This window comes from Amblyomma mixtum, chromosome 3 (assembly GCF_055824585.1).
Source record: "Amblyomma mixtum isolate Tamu chromosome 3, ASM5582458v1, whole genome shotgun sequence".
In the NCBI taxonomy this organism is placed as follows: Eukaryota; Metazoa; Arthropoda; class Arachnida; order Ixodida; family Ixodidae; genus Amblyomma; species Amblyomma mixtum.
Window position 1 is genome coordinate 273656455 of NC_143014.1, and position 21139 is coordinate 273677593.

At 46.4% G+C, this 21139-nt stretch overlaps 1 protein-coding gene and 2 pseudogenes across 2 annotated transcripts in view; all 3 read left to right on the forward strand.

Moving 5' to 3' along the window:
- The window catches only part of LOC149354876 (uncharacterized), a 246907-nt gene extending 237049 nt beyond the window's left edge, over window positions 1-9858 (forward strand). For both annotated transcript variants that reach the window (XM_089583536.1, XM_089583535.1), the window contains exon 13: window positions 7725-9858. In XM_089583536.1, coding sequence (XP_089439662.1) covers window positions 7725-8961 — 1237 coding nt within the window. In that variant the 3' untranslated portion in view covers window positions 8962-9858. The remainder of the gene's footprint in view (window positions 1-7724) is intronic.
- A 5208-nt stretch (window positions 9859-15066) lies between these two features.
- Window positions 15067-16953, forward strand: LOC149354882 (uncharacterized; annotated as a pseudogene).
- Window positions 16954-17116: 163 nt separating this feature from the next.
- On the forward strand, window positions 17117-20767 carry LOC149354883 (uncharacterized; annotated as a pseudogene).
- Window positions 20768-21139: the final 372 nt, after the last annotated feature.

A 21139-nucleotide genomic window follows, 5' to 3' on the forward strand; every position in this document is an offset into this window, starting at 1 on the left:
CTTGCTGACCGTGTTGTCAATTTATTTTTCATTAGAAGGATGTGGAACTTCGAAAGTTTGACTTGATTACAGAGTTGTCTTGGCCAACACACCTGATGTACTTTATTTTAAGCTGCATGCAATAGAACAGGAGTTCCAGCTGTTTCTGGTGCCTTACTCCTCCCCCAGATGTTCATGTATTAGAAATTTCAGCTTATGTGGTGTTTTGAAATGGCAGTAATTAACTACACATCATGTAATTATGCTTTCTGTGATATAATGATGCCCTAAAAAGAAATTAGTACCTTAGTTAAATTAATATACTTTAGTTAGATCATCATTTAAGGAGGACTGCTTCTTCAAAGCAGTATTTGTGACTGTTCCACAAAAACCCAGTCACAACATTGTCTTCAAGAAAGCCAGGGGAGGTTAGGCAGTAGGTTTCATCTAGAAGGGCAATACAGATTTGTCACAAATATTAAAGCCTTATCACAAACCTGCCTCTTGCAGCAGTATTATTGTCGGCCTTCAGTAAAGTGGGCTGGCTGGCATATGTGAAATCATTTAAATTGTCTGAAATTTAACAGGTTTTAAAGTTGCATTGAATTTGCTCTGGAAGTTGTGCTAAACCTTTGTTTACTTCAAACATCTTGTTTCATGGCAGTTCATACTAAGCTTTGCCTCTGCAAACAATCTTTCAACATCAGTGTACACTGTAGAACCTAGTTGGCATTGTCCTCATGCATGAGGAACCATCCTCCAATTCAGAGTGCAGCTTCCACTTCACCAGTGGCCAGCTGTGGATCCTGGACATTTTGCTACTGGAGTTTCAGCTGTGTGGATGCTTGAAATTATGTCAGCGAACTGAGAGATGAGTTCACAAGGTTATTTCCTTGCAGGAACAAGTGAGCCATGCACAAACCAAGTGTGTAACTAGTGGTATGGTAGGCTAAGCACCGGCTGCTGTGAATCACGAATGGTACTTATGTGCAAACAGCTTTTTGAACTTGGCTTTCAACAAGTTGATGCGAGGCATGGCTCCCACAGTGGTGTGCAGTGTTAGTGAGGCAGAGTGTATTGCGATTTTTCTTCCTTGGCAACACCTCCTTCATGCCTCTGAGTCCCCCTGCAACTGTATCCCTCTCGCACTTCTCTGACGTTACTCTTTTGTTTTGGCTATATGCTGGTGAGGCATTGGCTGCGAGTGGAGCTTGCTTACCTCATTCATCTGCGCAAGCTGCATAGCTTGAATGGTTTTCTTTATTAGTCTATTTATAGTGACTGATAGTGCCTGTAGTCTGCTTGTCATATGTTCTCTCTGCCACTGCAGTGGCTCAGTGGTTACAGCACTTGGCTGCTGACCCGAAAGATGTGGGTTCGATCCCGGCCGTGGAGGTCGAATTTTGGTGGAGGTGAAATTCTAGAGGCCTGTGTATTGTGCGATGTCAGAGCACATTAATGAACCCCAGGTGGTCGCAACTGCCGGAGCCCTTCACTACTGCGTCCCTCATAGACTGAGTCGCTTTGGGACGTTAAACCCCGATAAACCATTCTCTCTAGTTCAGATGATATGACATTTCACACAAATTCAGAATTCCTATTGTCCAATAGATGGAGATGCCTAAAAATATCATCATGAAACTTATTACAGTGTAAAACACATAAAGGGATTACCGTATTTTCCCGACTATAGTCGGTCCGCAGGGACAAATTTCGCTTAAAGTAAAAAGTTCTTGCTTAAATAGTCCGCAGGGATGAATTTTGGCTGAAAATAGGGTTTTTAGATTGTCAGCAAGCAGTATACATTTGGTTAGCAAAAATTTAATTGTCAGGTATTAAAATTCTGTGCCTTTCATAGACCGCATAGAAGTCGGGCCCAAAAGCCGTCAAAACCACTTTCCCCGGTGCTGTCAGAATAAAACAAGTCAAGCCTGTCCGGATTCGACAAAGCCTTGCCAGTGTCATTGCCGTCAGAATCAGACACCTCTGTTGCAGCAGTTTCTAAGAAAGTCCGGCTTTCGTGAAGCCAAACTTCCCGGACACCTTCTTCAGCGGCCATAGTACGAGGTGTTATTCATTGATGTTTTGTAGATGTGCTCACAAATCCCAGCTCTGATCGAAAAGCAGCCTCCACAAGCAGCATTTGCTTGCATATCGAAGCTGATTGCTTATGGGAGCTGATCTTATTATGTGATTTAGCGCAGTAAAATGTCGCAGGTGCTGTAGGGCCATGCATTTTTTTTTTTACTTCTACTGCCATGCTAGGCTTCCTCTGCTTTGCCAAAAATCTTAGAAAAAGTTAAGCTTGTATAGTCCACTCCCATAGGCAGTCTGCACAATGCGAAATTTGAGCTTTTAAGCATCTACAGTCCGCAGATTATAGTCTGGAGATTGCGGTAATAGTTATGCCTCTAATGACTTAGAAACAGAGCTTTCAGGCAGTATGCTTGCGAGTGCTTTACTAATGGTCTATTTGCATTGTGTGAGTTTGATACAGTAAGGCATCGAAATTATGTCGAGAGCACAAAAGTTAACAAATGGGTAGCTTATCTATTGAAGCACTCGCTAGGGTATTTGTACAGTGAAATTTATAGCCGAGAAAAAATGAATACCTTTGGAATATAAATGCAAAAGCTAGCAGAAATACGAAGTGTAGAGCTGTTAAGCAGGCTTGTAGTTCTCATTTGTCAGTGCTTTGGCATTCTGTTTCTGCATCATTATTTTCATGCCGCGAAGTTCAAATGTGCAGAAATGGTTGTAACTGCAGGGAATATAACCTTGTGTTGAAATACCCTACGGCGGTGCTGAGTTCAAAATCTTAATGTTCTTAACGGGCCATATGTGGGCACTTGTGATTTGTTGTTTCCAAAGCCAAGCTGGAAGGGACTAGAATGCACAGGTAAATTAAGAATTTTTTTACATTTGCTCAGGCTGACTCAATGCTCTACAGACCAAACACTGTTCAACATATTCACAGTTCCTTGTAACTGTTCATCCGAGCTCATTGTCTGTTACTCGTTAGATAAATGACAAGAATCCGATATCCTGATCCCAGCTCATTATTTGCTATGCATTGGACAAACTGCTAGAAACAGATTCTGATTGTAAAGTTTAATAACTGAAAAACATACGATGCTTTGATTTTCTATTTGCAAATATTTATTAATGTACATGACTTTACATCTGTGCAGCACAAAAGTGTATGCAGACTCTTGATAACTCATACTTAAAGGGGGTCATATGCTTGTTCAATTAGGCAGAGTTTAAATTAATGGGAGCCTTTTCAATAAAGAAAGTAAAGTTCGTAATAGCCATTGAAGTGAAAATGGTCTTATCAGTTCTCGTGGTGCATACACGTCATTTGCCACTGATACGCCCGTAGCTACCATGAGATGGTTCCGCAGGAATTGATGACATTGCACATGTTGTGTTATTGTGAAGTCGACGCACTGCTGGGCCAGTTGGGAACTCTCAGTGAACTTTAGATTCAGCAGCATAGTTCGATGCTGACATGCATGTACAGGGTGTCTAGCAATCTGGAAACCTTGGAAAACCTGCATCATCAGGGATAGCATCAAAAAAGTTAGCCAATTCAGGGATAACTACCGACTGAAATTAACATCATGATCTGAACTGAATTGTGACAGTACAGCGAGTTCTGAGCATGTGGTCCATGCACATTTGCATGACCTTTTTGCTTTGCACAGTTATAAGGCGTGACATCAGGTCTGTCAAACTTAATTTTATCTGTCTTTTTCTCTTTGTCCATGAAACGAGCACTGTGTATATTTGGTTTGTTCTGTGCTGACTGCTGCATCACTCACTAAGTTTTCCTTGGTGCTGATCAAGAAACTAAGCTACAGTCAAAAGTATTTTTCATGGAAGAAGCTGAAACCAGTAGTAAGCAGAACAAACTTTCTCTTTTACGTCCTTACTGCAAACATATAACGTTCAGAAGTCAAATAAAGTAGCCACTCTTATTAAAGGGGCACTGAGGACAGCCCCATCCAACTTTTGTTCGTAGTAAAAATCGATTCTCTACCTCTTTCTCACTACGGTGATGCTTTTTCCGGCTGCAAACGACTCATTTATGATAACAAAATTGGATTTAAATATGGATTATTTTCTGCCCTGCTCAATTCAAACTCATGACGTCCTGTAAAGGCCTCCGTGATCACCATTTGAAAGTGAATGGCAGTGTAACCTAGATTCAGAGATCTGCAAGTGAAAAACCACCTTGACTCACCGCAGTTTGCTTGTGAAAACGATAGGTGGCAGCGATTCCTGCATTTGATTTTTTGACACCTTCTAGTTTATAAAAAGGTCCATTCTTTAGAGTACTTAGCGTCTTTCTAATCAGTGCACGGTAGTCTATTGATACAGGCCAACTTCAATTAGTCCTCAGTGTCTCTGTATAATGAGCTGGAAGACAAGAAGCAGTGATTGCGTTGTTAGTCGCAGCTTGAAGCTGGGCTTCCTTCAGGAAAAAAAGAGTTCTGTAAAACAGGTAGAGCAAATATGTTTTCAATACAGCGTTTAAAATTTCGGTAAATAGTTTTCTTGCTGTGAATAGTTCATGTGCACTGTCTAATACCATCAGCCACTAAAATTTTTCGCCTCTTCTGTGGCCAGAGAATTTTACCTGGATTAGTCGGGGAAAGCTTGGAAGAGTCAGAGAACTTGAAAATAGTACCTCGCTAGACACCCTGATGTAAGAAGTGAGGACAGCCCTAGTTTTCCAGGAAAATTTGATGCTGCTCATGATAGGGAGGCAGCATTTAGGAACGGATGGATGGGCTGTTAGTTAAAATAGAAATGATTGTATTGCTGAAACGCAACGATTTGCATACATAAAGAGACTCCATAGCACCTTTCATCATAGATGCAAAATCTGTTAAGTATGAAGGGTACGGCTTGCAAAATCACCTGTACTTCATCTCACAAGTAGTTTGCAGTGTTGTGAAGGTTGCGGTCATCTGAGCCGATCAGAAGAGCGTGCGCTGCAGAACGTCAACCGCGCCCCTTACCCTGTGACTGGCAGCCTCCTCACTGGGCAAGAAACAGCACCAGTGTCCAGCTGCTTCGAATAGTGTTCTGGAACATTATGCACCATGCCTAATCGCCATATCACCTCCTGCTCCTGCCTGCATGTGTACAGGAACACTAGCTCCTCGCACATGTGCACACAGGAGACTCGGCCGACACCGCGAGCGTCACGTTAGCCACATTTACGAATTGTGGCGTACCACTTCGCAGCAGGCCCCTGCAGTGCTGTGTTCGTGCGGATTTTCTCTGCTAATTTAACCAGTGAATGAAACGCTCGCTGTAGATTCAAAAACACCATCCTGAACTACCTTTTCAAGTATTGCAATAACTGTTTAAAACGTATAGTCGCAGTACTGCTCAATTATTTTAAGTATTTAAGTTAGAAAGAATGCCAGACAGACCTGTGTCGATTGTTTTCATTTGAGGTATTTTTGTCTTCCTTGACCCTGATTTGACAAGAGAGCTCTGTATTTTACAGTGCTGCAAACAACTTGTAGGATGAGGTGTAATTCAAGAATTTTCTAAAGGCAGTTCCTAACAGTGATCAATGTTGTTGGCGATTAGAAATTGCCCCTCGGCGTCTCTAAAGGCGTTTGCTCGCTTCCAGTCATTTTTACTGTAATAGCTGTTCTCATTATTCATCCCTGCTGTAGGCTAGGCGTTGTAACCTTCATTGCGAAATGCTCCATCATTAGCTGCCCTTTTTCAGCTTTTCAGCCCATAGGCGCGTGACTCACAGAGTTTGCTCGGCTTTCTCTGCCCCAGTGCTCTCATTGACTCCTGCCTCTCGTGGCGCTCTAGGAAACCGGCTAATGGCTGCCATCTGTACACCATGACGAGATTGCAGTAAAAATGGCATCATAGTAGTACGAAATTAGTGCAATTTGTACAAGTGAAGCAACACGACTAGACGTGGGAAATGGCTAGCATATTATGGGAGCAAGATTGTAGCTTGCCTGCTGTTTGTAAAGCAGCTGTTTTTGGATCAGGTACTTGCCAGCACGTAATCTAACACAATTTTCAGAAAGTGTTCCATCATGGCCGCTTGTGCTTCTGAGCTGAGGCGCGGGATCAATAGCAGTTGCTGCGGTCTCTGAGGGGTGTGTGAATTGCAGTAGATGCATTTCTAGATCACGTTAAGGAGCCTTGGGAGGTTGGAACTGACATCATTGCTTCTTCCCCTTCACTCCCAACCTTCTCTGCTAAAAGTGACCGGCCCTCTTTATGATGCAGGCCGTCACCAGTGTACTGGAACGCTTTCTCTAGGAGCCAAAAAGATCCCCCCCTCTCTCATTAGGGAGCATTTTCAGTGGCCGCCATGTTGGTGTATGTGGAGAACAGCGAAAAATGGTGAAAGGCTGCGTGCCGTGCCTAATCGCCTTATCACCTGCTCCTGCCTGCACCGTTGAAGCTGTGCGTTGAACACCAAAGTGACGCCCGTCACGTCAAGTGAATAGATTGCTCTCCTTTAAAGCTCATGGTATTTTGCCTTGGCGTGCTGAATTCCACTCTAGTTCGTTGTCTGAAGTTCGTTGTCCACTGTAGTTCGTTGTCTGTTGATAGCACTGAAGATTTATTCGTCATGTCTGCAGGGACTCTGAAACTGCTGCAGATTTACACTACTAGCTATTGTTTACTACTGCTGTGAGGCTGCAGCACCACTGGCACTAATGCGTTTGGCAATTCCGAGTATGAAACTCCGCAGGGCCGGTAAATTTAGGTTAGTGATAAAAGCTGCTTTATGGCCACAAGTGAAGAAGCAAAGTCGCAAAATGAAGGAGCTGGCTTATTGTGCTTCCAGAATGAGTTTATCACTTCCTCAGGCTTAGCCATTTGGCAGTATATGTTTTTATTTGCAGAGTGTGTCTGCAGTCCCATCTACAGCGGGCTGAGAGCTGAAAATAGCTTTTTTTTTATTACTTCATGGGCCTATACTTACATACTGCCTATCAGGACCTTCTTTAGGTGGTATGAATAATGTTGGCGCAGTAATTGTATATTTGATAGGTTTCTTCACAACAAAAAAAAAATGGGTGTATGTATTTGTGAAGTAAGGAAAGTGCTTGTGTTGAGATACTCACACCACCGCTACCGAAACTCACTCATAAGCTGAGCTGAAGTTTGCATTGTGATAGGCTTCTTATGTGCCTCCGTGCACCGTGGCTTATCTTCACATGTGATGGCCCTTATTTACTGCGAATGAACGAGACAAGTACTGCCATCGACATGGATACAAAGTCACGTGACTCACGTCTCTTGCGAGGTGATAGAAACTGGTCACGAGTATCCAGTATAATAATAATAATAATAATAATAATAGAGATTTATTCACCACAACGAACTTCCATCATTTCTATTCTTGGTAAAAAGAGAAAAACGTCTGAATTCCCACGACTATGCCGTGCCCTAGTGTAGTTGCTCGCTTAGCTCCGCTTCGTATGGAAATAACGACAGATGCATGCATCCAATTACCAACAGGCGCTGTTGCACGTGTACCTGTTTTCCACGTGTTTTCATGGTGAGGTCGCTTGCTTCAGTTGTCAAGACTGTGTGGTACTGCTCGCAAACTGCCAGAACGCCGCAAAACATTGTTCTTTACGCTTTTACGGTAGAAGCAGCATTATTAACAGCTTTACTTGCTTCCGCCTTCCCAGTTGTGTCAACCTTTGTCTTGCTTTTCTTTTTCTGCACTGCCATAGTGGAAGCAAAAAGCCTGGAGAGGACCTCGAAGACGGCAAGGAGGCAGGGCAAGTGGCAGAGGAGTCTGCTGCCCGCGCACAGAAAAAAGACTCGTCCTCCAAAGGTGACAACAGCAGCAGCGATAGCGGCAGTGATAGTGACACCAGTGACAGCGACATGGACGGCAACGCTGACAGGTTCTTGCTGAAGATTCATAACCTTCCCGAAAACATCACCGCTGAGCAGGTTGCCAGGCACCTGAAACAGGCCGGTGTCAGAGTGTCTGGGGGCAGGCGAGGCATCCTCCTTTTGACCCGCACCAACGGTGACCTGCCTACCGGCAGGGCTTTTGTCGAGGTGGCCTCAAAAGAGGACCAGGAAAGGGCCCTCAACTACGCGTGGGAGAGTGCCAAGCTGTCAGGTCACCACATCAAGGCCTTCCGGGGACAAGTGGACGACGTCCGCCGCTACGTTATGTCGAGAAGGCCAGCTTTGAGCACACTGCACAAAGACGTCAAATCCAGTTCCGTTGTGCAGGTCCGCAACCTGCCAGTGGGTGCAACAGAAGAGAAGCTGAAGGAGCTCTTCTCTCATTGCAAGATGATGCGAGTAGAGCGTGAGAAATTCAACTCTGGTAGGGCTCAGAGATCGGCTTTCATGCGGTTCGTGAGCCCCGACGAAGCCCAAAGAGCATTGGCTATGAATGGAAGGAAGCTAATGGGGCCAAAACTCGAACTGTGCCTCGTACCAGAAGACTACGCTGACAGGCTCTTAGAAGGGGATCTTTTAAACCTGGCGTCGTATGCGGAAGAGAAGAAGGGTTCGCGAATTGGCGCTCGCAGAGCGTCGGGCACCGTGCGACGTGCTGCAGAAAAGCCCGGCACATGGGAAGGCACTACAGGCTTCCGTTTGGCGAAGGCACACGAGCTGGAAGCGATCCTTCAGACGTCGGAGGGGCAGCACAGGGTGGTCGCCGAGGGCTTGCCTTTCAATGCCGCCCAGATAGAAAACTTTCTCTGGCCTGCGAAGGCAAACCTGGTGGTTCGGGTTCGACACGCCGACGGCGTGATGTCGGGGAAGGTCGTGATGACATTCGCTAGCCTAGCCGATGCCCAAGAAGCTGCCAAGAAAAATGGACACATGATATTTGGCCGCAGCGTGAGGATAAAGCTGTGGACACCTGGTGCATCCAGTGGCGAAGAAAATAACAGTGCGACAGCCGACATGGCGGCGGCTTCCTCACCTTCTTCAGCTTAGCAGGCATTGCTCTAAAGGCAGCAGCAGCTGCTTCTGTTTGATTCTTGCAGCGTTTGAGAAAAATTAATTGCCTGAGCGCCTGTAAAATAATCAAACATATTGCAGCGTGCTGGGAACGGAAGTTGCTTGCACTTTTTGCACTTCCTTAGTTCAGCTGTTGTGTGAGTTACGCTCTTGAAACGAGCAAGCGGACGCAATTTAGTCTTTACGCAGTAACACCGCAGACATTTGTAAGTTAGCTGCTCATTTCCTGTTTTACTTGTACGTATGTGTCCCTGCGGACACCCACCTCAATGTGCCAAAGTTATTTGCTATATTGATGGGAATTGTGTATCACTCTGTGCACAGTACAAGGTTAATTGGAGAGATATGAGAGTGGCCTTTGTCCTACAGTGGGTGTAGTCAGGCTGATAATGTTGATGAGGCATACATTTGTGCTTTAGTGTTGTGTTTTTTTAATATGATTTAATGCGCAGGGCACCGGTACAGCAATGCTATGTTGTGTACTCGTGAGGTGTTTAGGGTTTTTGGTATGTCGGTTCCGCAAAATGCGGGCCGTTAGCCCATATTGCTGTCAACTCTCGTCGGCCACTCCGCATTCAAGAACAGGCCATAGTGTAGCAAATTTGCTGAGGTGGGTGTTCCGAGTTCCGTTGGCGAAGGGACTGCGCTTACCTTTCAGAGTGAATGAGGAGCTGCAGCTTAAACCGTGACGTATCTAGGTGTACATGGAGGCGTAAAAGCAGCCGTGATGTAGTTCATAAAATGACATTTTCAGTGTAAAGCGTAGTGTACATGCTGTTAAAGAAGAGGGTGCTGCTCTCAAAAGCAATGAGTGATATGCAATGTGTCTGAAATGAGTTGGACCAAAGTTGAATAAATGTTGCACTTTGCAAATATGCATCAACTCTGTATCCACTGCAATGGCTCAGTGGTTGCGGTGTTCGGCTGTTGTCCACGAGGGTGTGGTATCAAATCCCGGCTGTGGCGGCCGCGTTTCAATGGAGGCAAAATGCAAAAGACACCCATATGCTCTGCGATGTCAGTGCACATTGAAGGTCCCCATGTGGTCGAAACTAATCCGGAGTCCTCCACTACAGGGCATCTTTCTGTTCCTGCTTTCACTCCCTCCATCTCTGCACTCGCGAGGCGGTTTAGATGTCAGCTGTGAGCGAGACAGTTCCTGCGGCTTTTCTTTTTTCATAACCACTTGTCACTCGAGTCTTTTCGGTGCCGAAATTTTGTGTTAGGATAAATGCAACTTTATTTTCGGATAAGTTAGCTAACATTTTTCTTGTAATATTTGAATATGGCAAAGTGTTTCGGTTGGAAAGCTCTAGAGCTTCAAATAGAACACAATATGTTGTACAACAAAACAAAAAAAAAACTTGAGGGCCTTCTTAACCACATTCTTGAAGAAGAAAATGCGATAGCATTTATGTTGCCTGCCGTCTGCAATGAGTGTTTAATGTTCATCTTGCAATTTTGCTTGCAATTAAAATGGTGACAATTACTAATCGACAAATGAATCTCAGCCTTTTTCTCGAAGCACCGGAGGAGTGCAGAGAAGCTCGATGTGACGTCGCAGATGGGAAGATTTCAACTTCTCTGTGTGCCCTCAACCGTACCTTGCCGTGCGTCGTCGAATGTAGCCAAACAACGCTTGGCAGGCTTTGCCTTCGGTGGCATTGGTTTTTCGCGTTTATGCGTACTATAAATAACACCTTCCCCGCCTCCCCTGTGCGCTGCAGAGAGGCTTGAAGGCCATTGCGTTTTTAATCGGTGATTACGTCACCATTTCAAACGCTAGCCCAAAAGAACTTTGCATGTTTTACCTAGAGGTCTCACACATTCGACTCCTTTGAGCTCGTCAAATTCTAAAGCCTCTGCAGTTTCCTTTAAAGAACTCAGCGAGGTCGCAGTTGTTTGGGAGCCCTCTGCTATAGCGTGCCTCATAATCCACGTTTCCTTCAGCTGGTACGCCAAAACTAGGGTTGCCAACCGTCCCGGATTTTTCAGGACTGTCCGGACTCTTGCCTTGATTGGAACAGGCATTTGTCCCCAATTAAGGTCTGCCAAGACACGAACTCGGTATGCACCACATACATGCACGAACATCAAGCAGCGGTGTCCCCATGGAAGGAGTGTTTTTCGTTATATAGAAAGATTGTGGAGGGCCGAAAGATGTCGGATGCGTGTGGAACTTCTTTTAGCATAGCTGAAAGTCACGGTAAACTTCCGTCTGAAATGCCATGATATATTCATGGGTACATCCTCAGGCTCGAAGAGAACGCTTTACAAGCATTACATAGCCAAGCAAAATAGCAGCTTAAGAGGCTGCAAGAGGATAGTCTCGATAAGGATCATTGGAAATCGGCTAGCAGAAAGGTGAACTGTTGCTTCAAATCGTATTAATAGGAGCGATTTCACGGTCAGGTTGTTCTTAATTTTCACTATTTTTTGTTAAAGTTTCATCACGCCTTACTTTAAAAATGCTGAAAGGTTGGAAGGCTACAAAGTCTCCAAGCCTTTGGACTTGAATGGCTGTGGTGACAGAAGTTGGGGCTTCGATTGTGGTCCCGAAGGCTTGTTTTTAAAGAGTCCATGATAGCCAAAGTAAGTAGAATAACGGAGTGTAGTGGCTCATTAGCATCTACCCAAGCGCAGCCATATGGCAGCTACAAAGAAAAGCTATACAGCTTTCACAGGAACATTCTAGTTGAAGAAAAATGCGTTCTGGTCCGAGGATCGAACCCAGAACCGCGTCCTGTTCGAGCCAGTCGCTGCTGGAGGTGTTCGCAGGTATCCACTCCTAACTGGATAAAAACATTGGTGAACGGCAGACAGTTTAATGCGATTTATGCTAATAAAGCCACGAATTTGAATTTTCTAGTTCCTGATATTTTTTTTTTTTTGGGGGGGGGGGGAGTTTGCCACATAAGGTAGAAGTTCAGGCAGGGATGTGAAAAACGACGTTTGACCTCGCTTTGATGCGGGCATGCGTACGCGCACACATGGTCACCGACTGTTAATGGCTACGTGCGGATTGTTTTACCATACGCTATGTGTTTCTTGGGCTCTTCATTCTCGCTCCTGCGCCTGCTTACTTGCGTTTCGTTCCATCAGCACATAGTTTCCTTGTTGACAAACCCGATTGTCTCTCCAGGATTTGTCTTCAGCGTTGCATCAATGAACAGTGTTGGATCATTTTCATACCGCAGGAAAAATGGAGAGTAGCGAGTCGTTTTGTGCAGGGGTAAGATGTGTACAAACGTTCTGAAAGTGTGAAATCAGTCTCAGTAGCGATACTAGGATGAGACTTACGTGCTGATCTCTCCGATAGTGTTCAGGTGAAGCTCTTGCAGAGGTCATTGGTCTGAGTGTAGTACACCGTGGTGCAGCTGTGAATCGCATGCGTAAGACAGAACAGCTTGTCTACTATATAGGCCAAGGAATGGCATCCTCCATCTGTTATCACCTGCCCTGGCTCTGCATGCCGCAGAACCACTGCTTCCAGGAAAGCCTTCGTTGCATTTCCAGCAGTTGCTTCTGGAACAGCGAAAGTTTCCGCACACTCAGTGTGATTGTCCATAAAAACAACCACATGCCAATCACCGCTTGATTGTGTTGAAGAGCCCAGGAAATCAATTCTGAGCCGCTGCATAGAGACCGTCCATGCGGAAGGACCGGATAGTTTCTCAATGTAGGGGTTTGACAGGTCTGACTGTCCGGACAGGGTGAAATGTACAGCCCTCGTCAAAAGTATACAGCCCAAGAGGTTCGCTTCTAAGCTGTTTAGCGGGGCTCTCTAGAATAACTAGTAGTCCAAAGCTTGGGAGAATTGAGGACTCGAAGCCATTTATCGTTCGAGAGATTACGGTCGCTGAGTAGGCATAACCAGGCATGCTGAAGGCCTTGCAAGCAAGCCCCTTGGGCTATATACTTTTGACGGGGGGGTGTACCTCTTTGTGTAAATAAACATCATTGGCCAGAAGTAGCATTGTTGAAGTTTTTTTTTAATGTTCTCATGCCGTGCCCTAAGTTGTGACAAGACGGCCGAATTTTATGGCGAAGTTTGTCCTCTTCAGAGGCTCGGCTGTGGTTTTTCGGATCCATCCTGTAGGTTGAGGGATTTTGCTGTGAGACAGATTCTCATCTGGCCCAACCCCTCCACGGTTTTCAACTTTTGATGTGCATAGTAATTTGTTTTAGGGAGTGGTAATCCTCATAGATTTTGTCTGCCCTCTCCCTTTGCGTGTTATCAATGAGCAGCAGCGTTTCTTTGGACGTCAAAGCGGCGTCGTATGGAAGGCGGGAAAGAGCGCATGCTTTGAAGTTCTTGCTGCCTGGCCGATGTTTGAGGCTGATGTCGAACTCATCAAGAAGTAAACTCCATCGTGAAAGGCGTCTGCTTGGGATTTTTGTTGTCATGGACCATGTGAAGCTTACCTGTCCGTGGGCGACTGTAAACGGTATCTCGGATACACCCGGAATCGCCTGGCCGCGAATATTGCAGCGGAGCATTCACGTTCAGTGGTGATGTAGTTCCTTTTGGCTTTAGGTGGCAGCTGGCGTAACTGACGACGTGCTTTTCTTCGTCATCATTGTATTCTAGGACTCTGCCGATTCGATATCCGCAAGTGTAGACTTCAATACGGAGACCGAGATTGAAGAACCGCACCACTGCTGAGGAGTTTTAAGTGGTCCTTTGCGTTTGAAGGCGCTCCGGCATTCAGCTTCCATGGTTTATTTGCCTTGCAAGTTTGGCGAGTAGTCATGTGATACGAGCAAAATACACTGTAAACATGAATAAGCCTCTATGGGAGTAAAAAAAAGTAAGCTGTCCTTTAACACGCTTCTTTTTAGGAGCAAGGTATGTTGCCCAAGTTATGGAGTAGATTTCGATCACTAAATATACGAAATGTTTACTCTTTGCAAGGAAGGTATATTTCCATTGCAAATAATATAATTTGATGCAGTTAGCAATGGCAGGAAGCTTTTAAACACAGCACCTGAGGTTAGCAAATTGATGAGATTGAAACCTCGGTTAAAATTATTGAAAGTGCTAGAAATTTGCATGTTTTGAAGAAGAAATTTGTTTCCGTTGCCAACCGTATTTCATATTTTTAGAGATGTAAATCTACCCAGGGATTGGGCAGCATACCCTGCCCCTAAATGCGCTAGAGAACAGCTTACTCTCTTTTCATTCCTTTCGTGTTTAGAGTATACTTCATAAAATGTCTGTAGTCGTTATGGAGCCCTGGCAGCTGCGTACTTGCTTCACGCTTTTAGGTGCATACAGCTGCTTTCTCAAAGGCGTGGAGGTAGTAGATAAGCAGATAGTGTCCATCGCAATGTGGCGGCTTTTTGGCTGAAAGAGTGGAGGTCCACTGAGTCCAGCGAGTTGCGGATGGAGTACAGTACCAACTCCTGCGAAATGAATCGACACGGAGCTCGCAGCCCTCATGCTACACATGAACAAGGTGTGGGCCACCGGACAGGAAAAAAGTGACCGTCAGGCTCATTCCAAAGCCATGCAAGCCACTGTCCCTCGACAACCTGTGGCCCATTTTCTCACATCGTACATCGGCAAGTTCATGAAATGCGTAATCAACGAACGTATGGCGCAATTGCTGCCCGAGCACAACGCCCTACCACGCATGTGAAAACTGGAGTGGATAATGCAAGAGCGTTAATGGGTTAATGCCCACATATATGCAGAATTGGTCATTCTCTACTTTACATCCATAGATCGGTGGGAGTCCTCACATCACTCCTGGCGCAGTGGTGCAGTGCTTAAGCTGCCCTGGCTGGTGGCTGTTGCAAGCATAGCCACCAGTGGGGGCGAAGCGGTTGGCATAGAGCTATCACTACAAAAACCCCACTGGTGGCTGTTGCAAGCATAGCCACCAGTGGGGTTTTTGTAGCGATAGCTCTATGCCAACCGCTTCGCCTCTTCAGCATGGTCGCACTTTCGCCGTGGTTGCACCTCGGCCGTGGTCGCACCTACCTTGAGTGGTTGCCTAACAACCGCCGTGGTGGACACCCGGACCGCACCGTACAGGAAGGGAGGAAGTGGAAGTGAAAGAACAAAGAGGGGCCGTAATGAAGAAAATGAAAATTGTATTTGAGGAAAGGAAATTGCGCACTAACTGTCACGCATATCTCGGTGGACACCCGTCATCCGTTTGTAGAGGAAGGGACGAAGTGCGAGTGAAAGAAGAAACAGAGGGGCCGTAATGAAGAAAATGAATTTGAGGGAAGGAATTTATGGAGTAACTGTGAATCCACTTCCAGGGACGAAGATGAAGAAGGAATGCCCAGCGAAACGCAGCAGCGAAGGACTGACTTTGAAATTCGACTCAGCGAGTTCCACTCGGCCAGCTGTATCTATCGGGTCACTCCAGGTTTAACCAGAGCTAAACCACAGCCAATTTTTGAGACCTAGGTTGCATTTCCCAAGCAATCTCTCGCGACAAATAATTTCTATGTGCTCTTGTGAATCGTGAATTTCTTGTTCACACTCTGGTCTTGGTTGCCACCTGCCACGGTGGACAGGTTGTGGTGACGTCACAAGGTCACATATGTGGATTTCTCTGGAGATTTTTCACTCACGCCCTTGCCGCCAAGATGCTGGATTTTCAGCTGAAAAGGACCCTTAACACTGTCGCGTTAATACGTGTTTCGGGGGAATTCTCTACCCATGATGCCCTCCTACAAATGAGTCGCGAAGTGGTAGATAATCCTAGCTGACTGCACTTCTTTCGACACACACAACACGCTCGGTAAACTATGAGACGCGCAGAGTGTTGTAGTCATTAGCCACATGCAGTAGCTAGGCCGGTTAGCTTGGCTGCACTGCTGTGCGCGAGCGCGCGAGGCTTGCTGCAGCTGGCACGTGTGTCGTGCTCGTGCCGGTATTCGCCTGGCTGGAATAAACCTTTCCTGTTGACATCTGAACATGGTGTCAGAAGTAACGCAATTCCCATGGTAAGCCCAGCTGGGCTGCGTCCTTTCACTTGGATACCCATCTACGATGGCACACGTCACAGCAGCGTCTATGGCCTGGACTACGCGGCCAGAACATGGCGTCCTTCGTCAATCAACCACCCGAGGCCGTCTGTCTCATGACTCCTGCTGACTGGCCGAAATGGAGGAAGGGCTTCCACTCTCTGCCACAAGTCAGGGTCACACCAAGTCGACATGCTCCTTTACTTGATGGGCGACCAGGCCGAGCACGTCTTCGGAACCTTCAAACTCTCCGGAGAGAACGCCCAGAACTTAGAAGTCGTCTTGAAGCAGTTCGACAGCTACTTCATACCGCGGCGCATCACGCAGCGAGTGTAATGGGCTCACTTCAACACGAGGGTCCAAAATGACGGCGAATCCGTGGAAGACTTCGTAACTGCACTTCACACACTTTCGAGCCATTGTGAGTATGGCACCCTCCGACAGAAACTGGTTCAAGACAGACTGGTCGTTGGCATTCAAGACCAGAAATTGTCAGCAAGACTGCAACTTGATGCTGACCTTACCTTCAGAGGCACTTGAGTTTATCAGGCAGGTCGAAAGCGTACGTTAGGAGCAAGTGGAGCTTCACCCCGAAACGTTAACCGTCAACAAAGTTGCATCTGGCAGACAGCAAGTTGGGCATCCCACGAACACTGCTCATGTCAACGACGGCCGAGAGCATTTGAATCAAGCCCACATTCGCGACCTGCTGACAGCATTCTGACATTGGGTTGTTCTGGAAAAGAATGACACCCACGTTCACTATGCCCAGCACGGACACAGGTATGCAAGGGCTGCCATAAGAAGGACTACTACACATCTATCTGCATGTCACGCCGGGTTGACATTGTTGAAGCATCAGGACCCAACAGCGAAGGTGGATTTCTCGGAGCCGTCTCAATTCGATACATCGACACGGGAGACAACCGTCCTCGTGCAAGGCCAACCTGTGAAATTCAAGATCGACACAGGCGTCTATGAATCTGTCCTCCCACCTACGACTTTCAGCATGCTCCGACATAGGCTTCCATTGTTGTGTGCTCCTCGGCAGCTCTACGGTCCTGATCGGAGACCTCTCGCAGCTAAGAGCGTAGTGTGTCTTCAACTCGCCTACCGTGGACGTGAAATGCTCCTAGGCGTCGACATGCTGGAAGATGTCCACACTCCCTTACTCGGCAAGCCCGCCAGCAAAGACTTGCAGGTGCTAACCTTCGTCAGTGCTGTCGCAAAGAAGGTGAGCCCAAGAGACAAATTTCCTTCATTGTTTCAAGGCCTTGGCAAGCTACTAAGAGAACACCACATTCGCCTGCGTGAAGGTGCGAAACCATTTGCTCTGAGCTCCCCTCGCCGCATACCAATTCTGTTGTACAAGAAAACAAGGCTTGAACTGCAGCTAATGGAAAATATTGGCGTCATTTCATCTGTTGATGAGCTGACTGAATAGTGTGCACCTATGGTGGTAGTCCAAAAACCGAACGGTGATGTTAGAATCTGCATGGACTTCACTGAACTCAACCGTTACGTCCCGAGAGAGTTGCATCTGATTCCGTCCGTCAAGCATACACTCCGGCTGCTTCATGGGGCCAAGGTGTTTTCGAAGCTCAATGCCAATTCAGGGTTCTGGCAGATATCACTCAGTGAAGATAGCAAGAAGCTTACTACCTTCTTCACGCCATTCGGGAGGTTTTGCTTCAACAGGATTCCATTTGGCATCGCGTCCGCTCCCGAGCACTTCCAGAAGCAGATGTGAAAAATTCTGGAAGATGTCAACAGAGTTGTATATCATATGGATGACATCCTTATCTGAGGCTCAGACGCAACAGAGCACAATGACACTTCGCACCGTTTTTCAACTACTAACTGAGGCAGGTGCCATGCTAAACGAGAACAAGTGCCTGTTTCACCTCGACCAGCTCACTATCCTAGGTCACAAGCTTGGCCAGCACGGGATCAAACCCGATGAAAAAAAGGTTGAAGCCATCTTAAAAATGGCCAATTCCACTTATAGAAGCAAGTTGCAAAGGCTGCTCGGAATGGCTACATATTTTTCCCGCTTTGTACCCAGCATTGCGGACTTGCTCCAGCCGCTTACTTGTTTGCTGTCGAAAAAGCAGGAATTCGTTTGGGACATTCCTCAACAGGAAGCGTTCGACATATGGAAGCAGCTACTTTCATCTCGCCCAGTGCTAGGGTTCTACAATCCTGCTAAGGTGACGGTGGTCAGTACAGACTCTGCTTGCTTTGAACTGGAGGCAGTGATTCGACAGAAACAGACCAGTGGCAAGTTTTCAGTCATCGCTTATGCCTCCCGACTTCTATCTGACATGGAGAAACGCTATGCACAAATAGAGAAAGAGGCTGTTGCCTTGGTTTGGGCTTGCGGAAAATTCAGTGACTACCTGGTCGGCAAGCAATTCACAATCGAAACAGACCACAAGCTGTTGGTACCTATCTTTATGCCAAAAAGTCTTGATGACCTTACACTGCAGCTACAAAGACTTAAAATGCGAATGATGAGGTACCAATACGAAGAGGTATATGTACCTGGGAAAGACCTGATCGTGGCCGACACACTTTCCAGAGCGCCTCTGCAGGAGACTGGCAACATAGAGCTAGAAAGTGACATCAAGGCTTTTTGCGCTGCGTGAGGACAACCCTTCTCATCAAGCAGCACTGCCTTGCGTGGCTGAAAGAATTCCAAAAATCAGATCACGTGTGCTTGTATCTCTGAGAACTCTGCACAAAAGATTGGCTTTCTCATCGAGATTTACCCCCTGAAGTGAGATCCTTTTACTAGTGTCGTCAACAGCTCACCATAGAGCACGATCTGCTACTCTACGCTGCCTTTGTGGTTGTCCCACTCACGTGCAAGAAAGAAATTTTGCGCCTTTTGCACGAAGGTCACTTCGGCGTCATGAAGACCCAGGCTCGCGCTAAGGACTCTGTTTGGTGGCCTACAGTGGCCAAAGACATTGCAACCACCATAAAACATTGTCCAGAATGTGTCAAGACGTCCAGCAACCGAAAAATGCCCCTTCAAACCACCGAGTTTCCTTTAAGACCGTGGGAGAGAGTTGCAATGGACCTGTTCTTCTTCATTAGCCACTGGTGGTTAATCATGACTGATTATTACTCCAGATAGCCGGAACTGACTCATCTAGAGAAGCTGTCATCTTGTACAGTGATCAATCATAGCAAATCAATTTTTGCCCCACATGGCATTCCAGAGGTGGGGGTCTCCGATAATGGTCCGCAGTTCTCGTCCTCTTGCTTCGCTAAGTTTGCTCAAGAATACGGGTTCAAACACGTCACATCAAGCCCACACTAACCTCAGAGCAATGGACTCGCTGAGGCTGCTGTGAAAATCATCAAAACTTCAATGAAGAAGACCCAAGACCTGTACCTGACCCCCTTGTCCTACACGTCAAATCCACTGAGAAATGGCTACAGCCCCTCTGAGCTATTGATGGGGAGGCGGTTGCGGACAAAGATTCCTTCGACTCCCGGAAGGCTTGTTCCCCATTTGCCAAACGCCACTAAACTCTGGAATTTTGAAACCCAATACCGCAAACAGCAGCGCATAGGCTACGATAGACGACATGGCGTACGGCAACTTCCGACCCTTCTGCAAGGAGATGAAAAGCGAAAAGGGAACGTGGTGGTGCCCACAAGCGAGCCTAGATCATATATAGTTGACACTGGGAGCGACACTATACGGCGAAATCGAACCTGTCTTAACCCTTTTCTCAAGCCTGCGGAAGAAGAGAGAGACAACCAAGATGTATACGAGGAACCTCTATATGGCGACATACATGAAGACGACAAGGCACTAACACTTCCTGGGACTTCAGTTTCTCCAGAAAGTTCACAAAAAACCTGTGCTGACACCTCCCACCAGCATACCAGGTGTGGACGCTGCGTCATTCCTCCCAAGAGTTATTTTTTTTTGTCAGGGGAGATGTTGTAGGCAGTAGCCACATGCAGTGGCTAGGCTGGTTAGCTTGGCTGCGCTGCTGCGTGTGCTTGCGCGAGGCTCGCTGTGGCTGGCACGTGTCTCATGCTCATGCTGGTATTCACCTGGCTGGAATAAACCTGTCCATTGGCATGTCAACACAGAGGGCAATAAACCAAATATAGCGCCTGTGTGAAACCCCGCAGGGCTGCGATGTCCTCACGTGCATCAGCCCTAGACCACCGTTAACTATACAGTATACTCATGAAGAGCGTGCTCGAATCCGCGTCTCACCTTCATGTTGAAAACAAGAATGGAAGAAAGCAACTGACAACTAAAAGAGTGTGGCCAAAGGTTGGAAATCAGTCATTGCAAGAGGTAGATGAGTTGATAGTCTTTAGCTTAGACATTCATAAATCTGGCAAAGGAACACAATGGCTCCATAGGGTGAAAAAGCAGCAGTGACTTTCTTAAACATGATCAAATGCATTTCGTCTAGGGGGCGAGGAGCCCAAACGCAGATGGCAAGATGTCTTGTACAGTTGTATCTTCAGCCGAGGATTCTCTACCAGGCCCGGCTCCAACGCCTGATGAGGCGACAGTGGGCGGAGTCAGAAACAATAAATATGAATGCAGTGTGCACCGTCACGATCTTACCAAAACCTACTCACATCCAGATTCTCCAGGAATTTGCATGACTGAATACACTCACAGAATTAATTGATCAGTGAGAGGCAAAAAGAAATCTGAAACAAAGTACACTATGCCCATAGCATCCTTGTACAATGCGGTGACAGTGCACATGCCTACAATGGCTGACCCCCCTCCATGGAAATCCACAACAATTACGACTAACAAGACGACTAAACTTCATCATAAAGAGAAGCCAAGACATCGACCTCTGGCTGACGTATGCCCGGGAACATGTATTGCATATATGGACGCGTCAGTTATAGAATAGGGGGCGGTAGAACAGCAGCCACTAGCCCGACACACACAGAGCTAAGCGTACATTATGAATATGTATCAGACCACCTGGACCCGCTTATATGCAATCTGTGATGCTATGGCGGTCATAAATAACAGAGGTCCATATCTATACAGACTCTTTAGCCACCATAAAACAACTGAAAAGAGTGACAAATACACTATGTGCAACTCAGGAGACCCATGCACTCAATAAGAAAACAAAGATACGCATCCAGATACACTGGA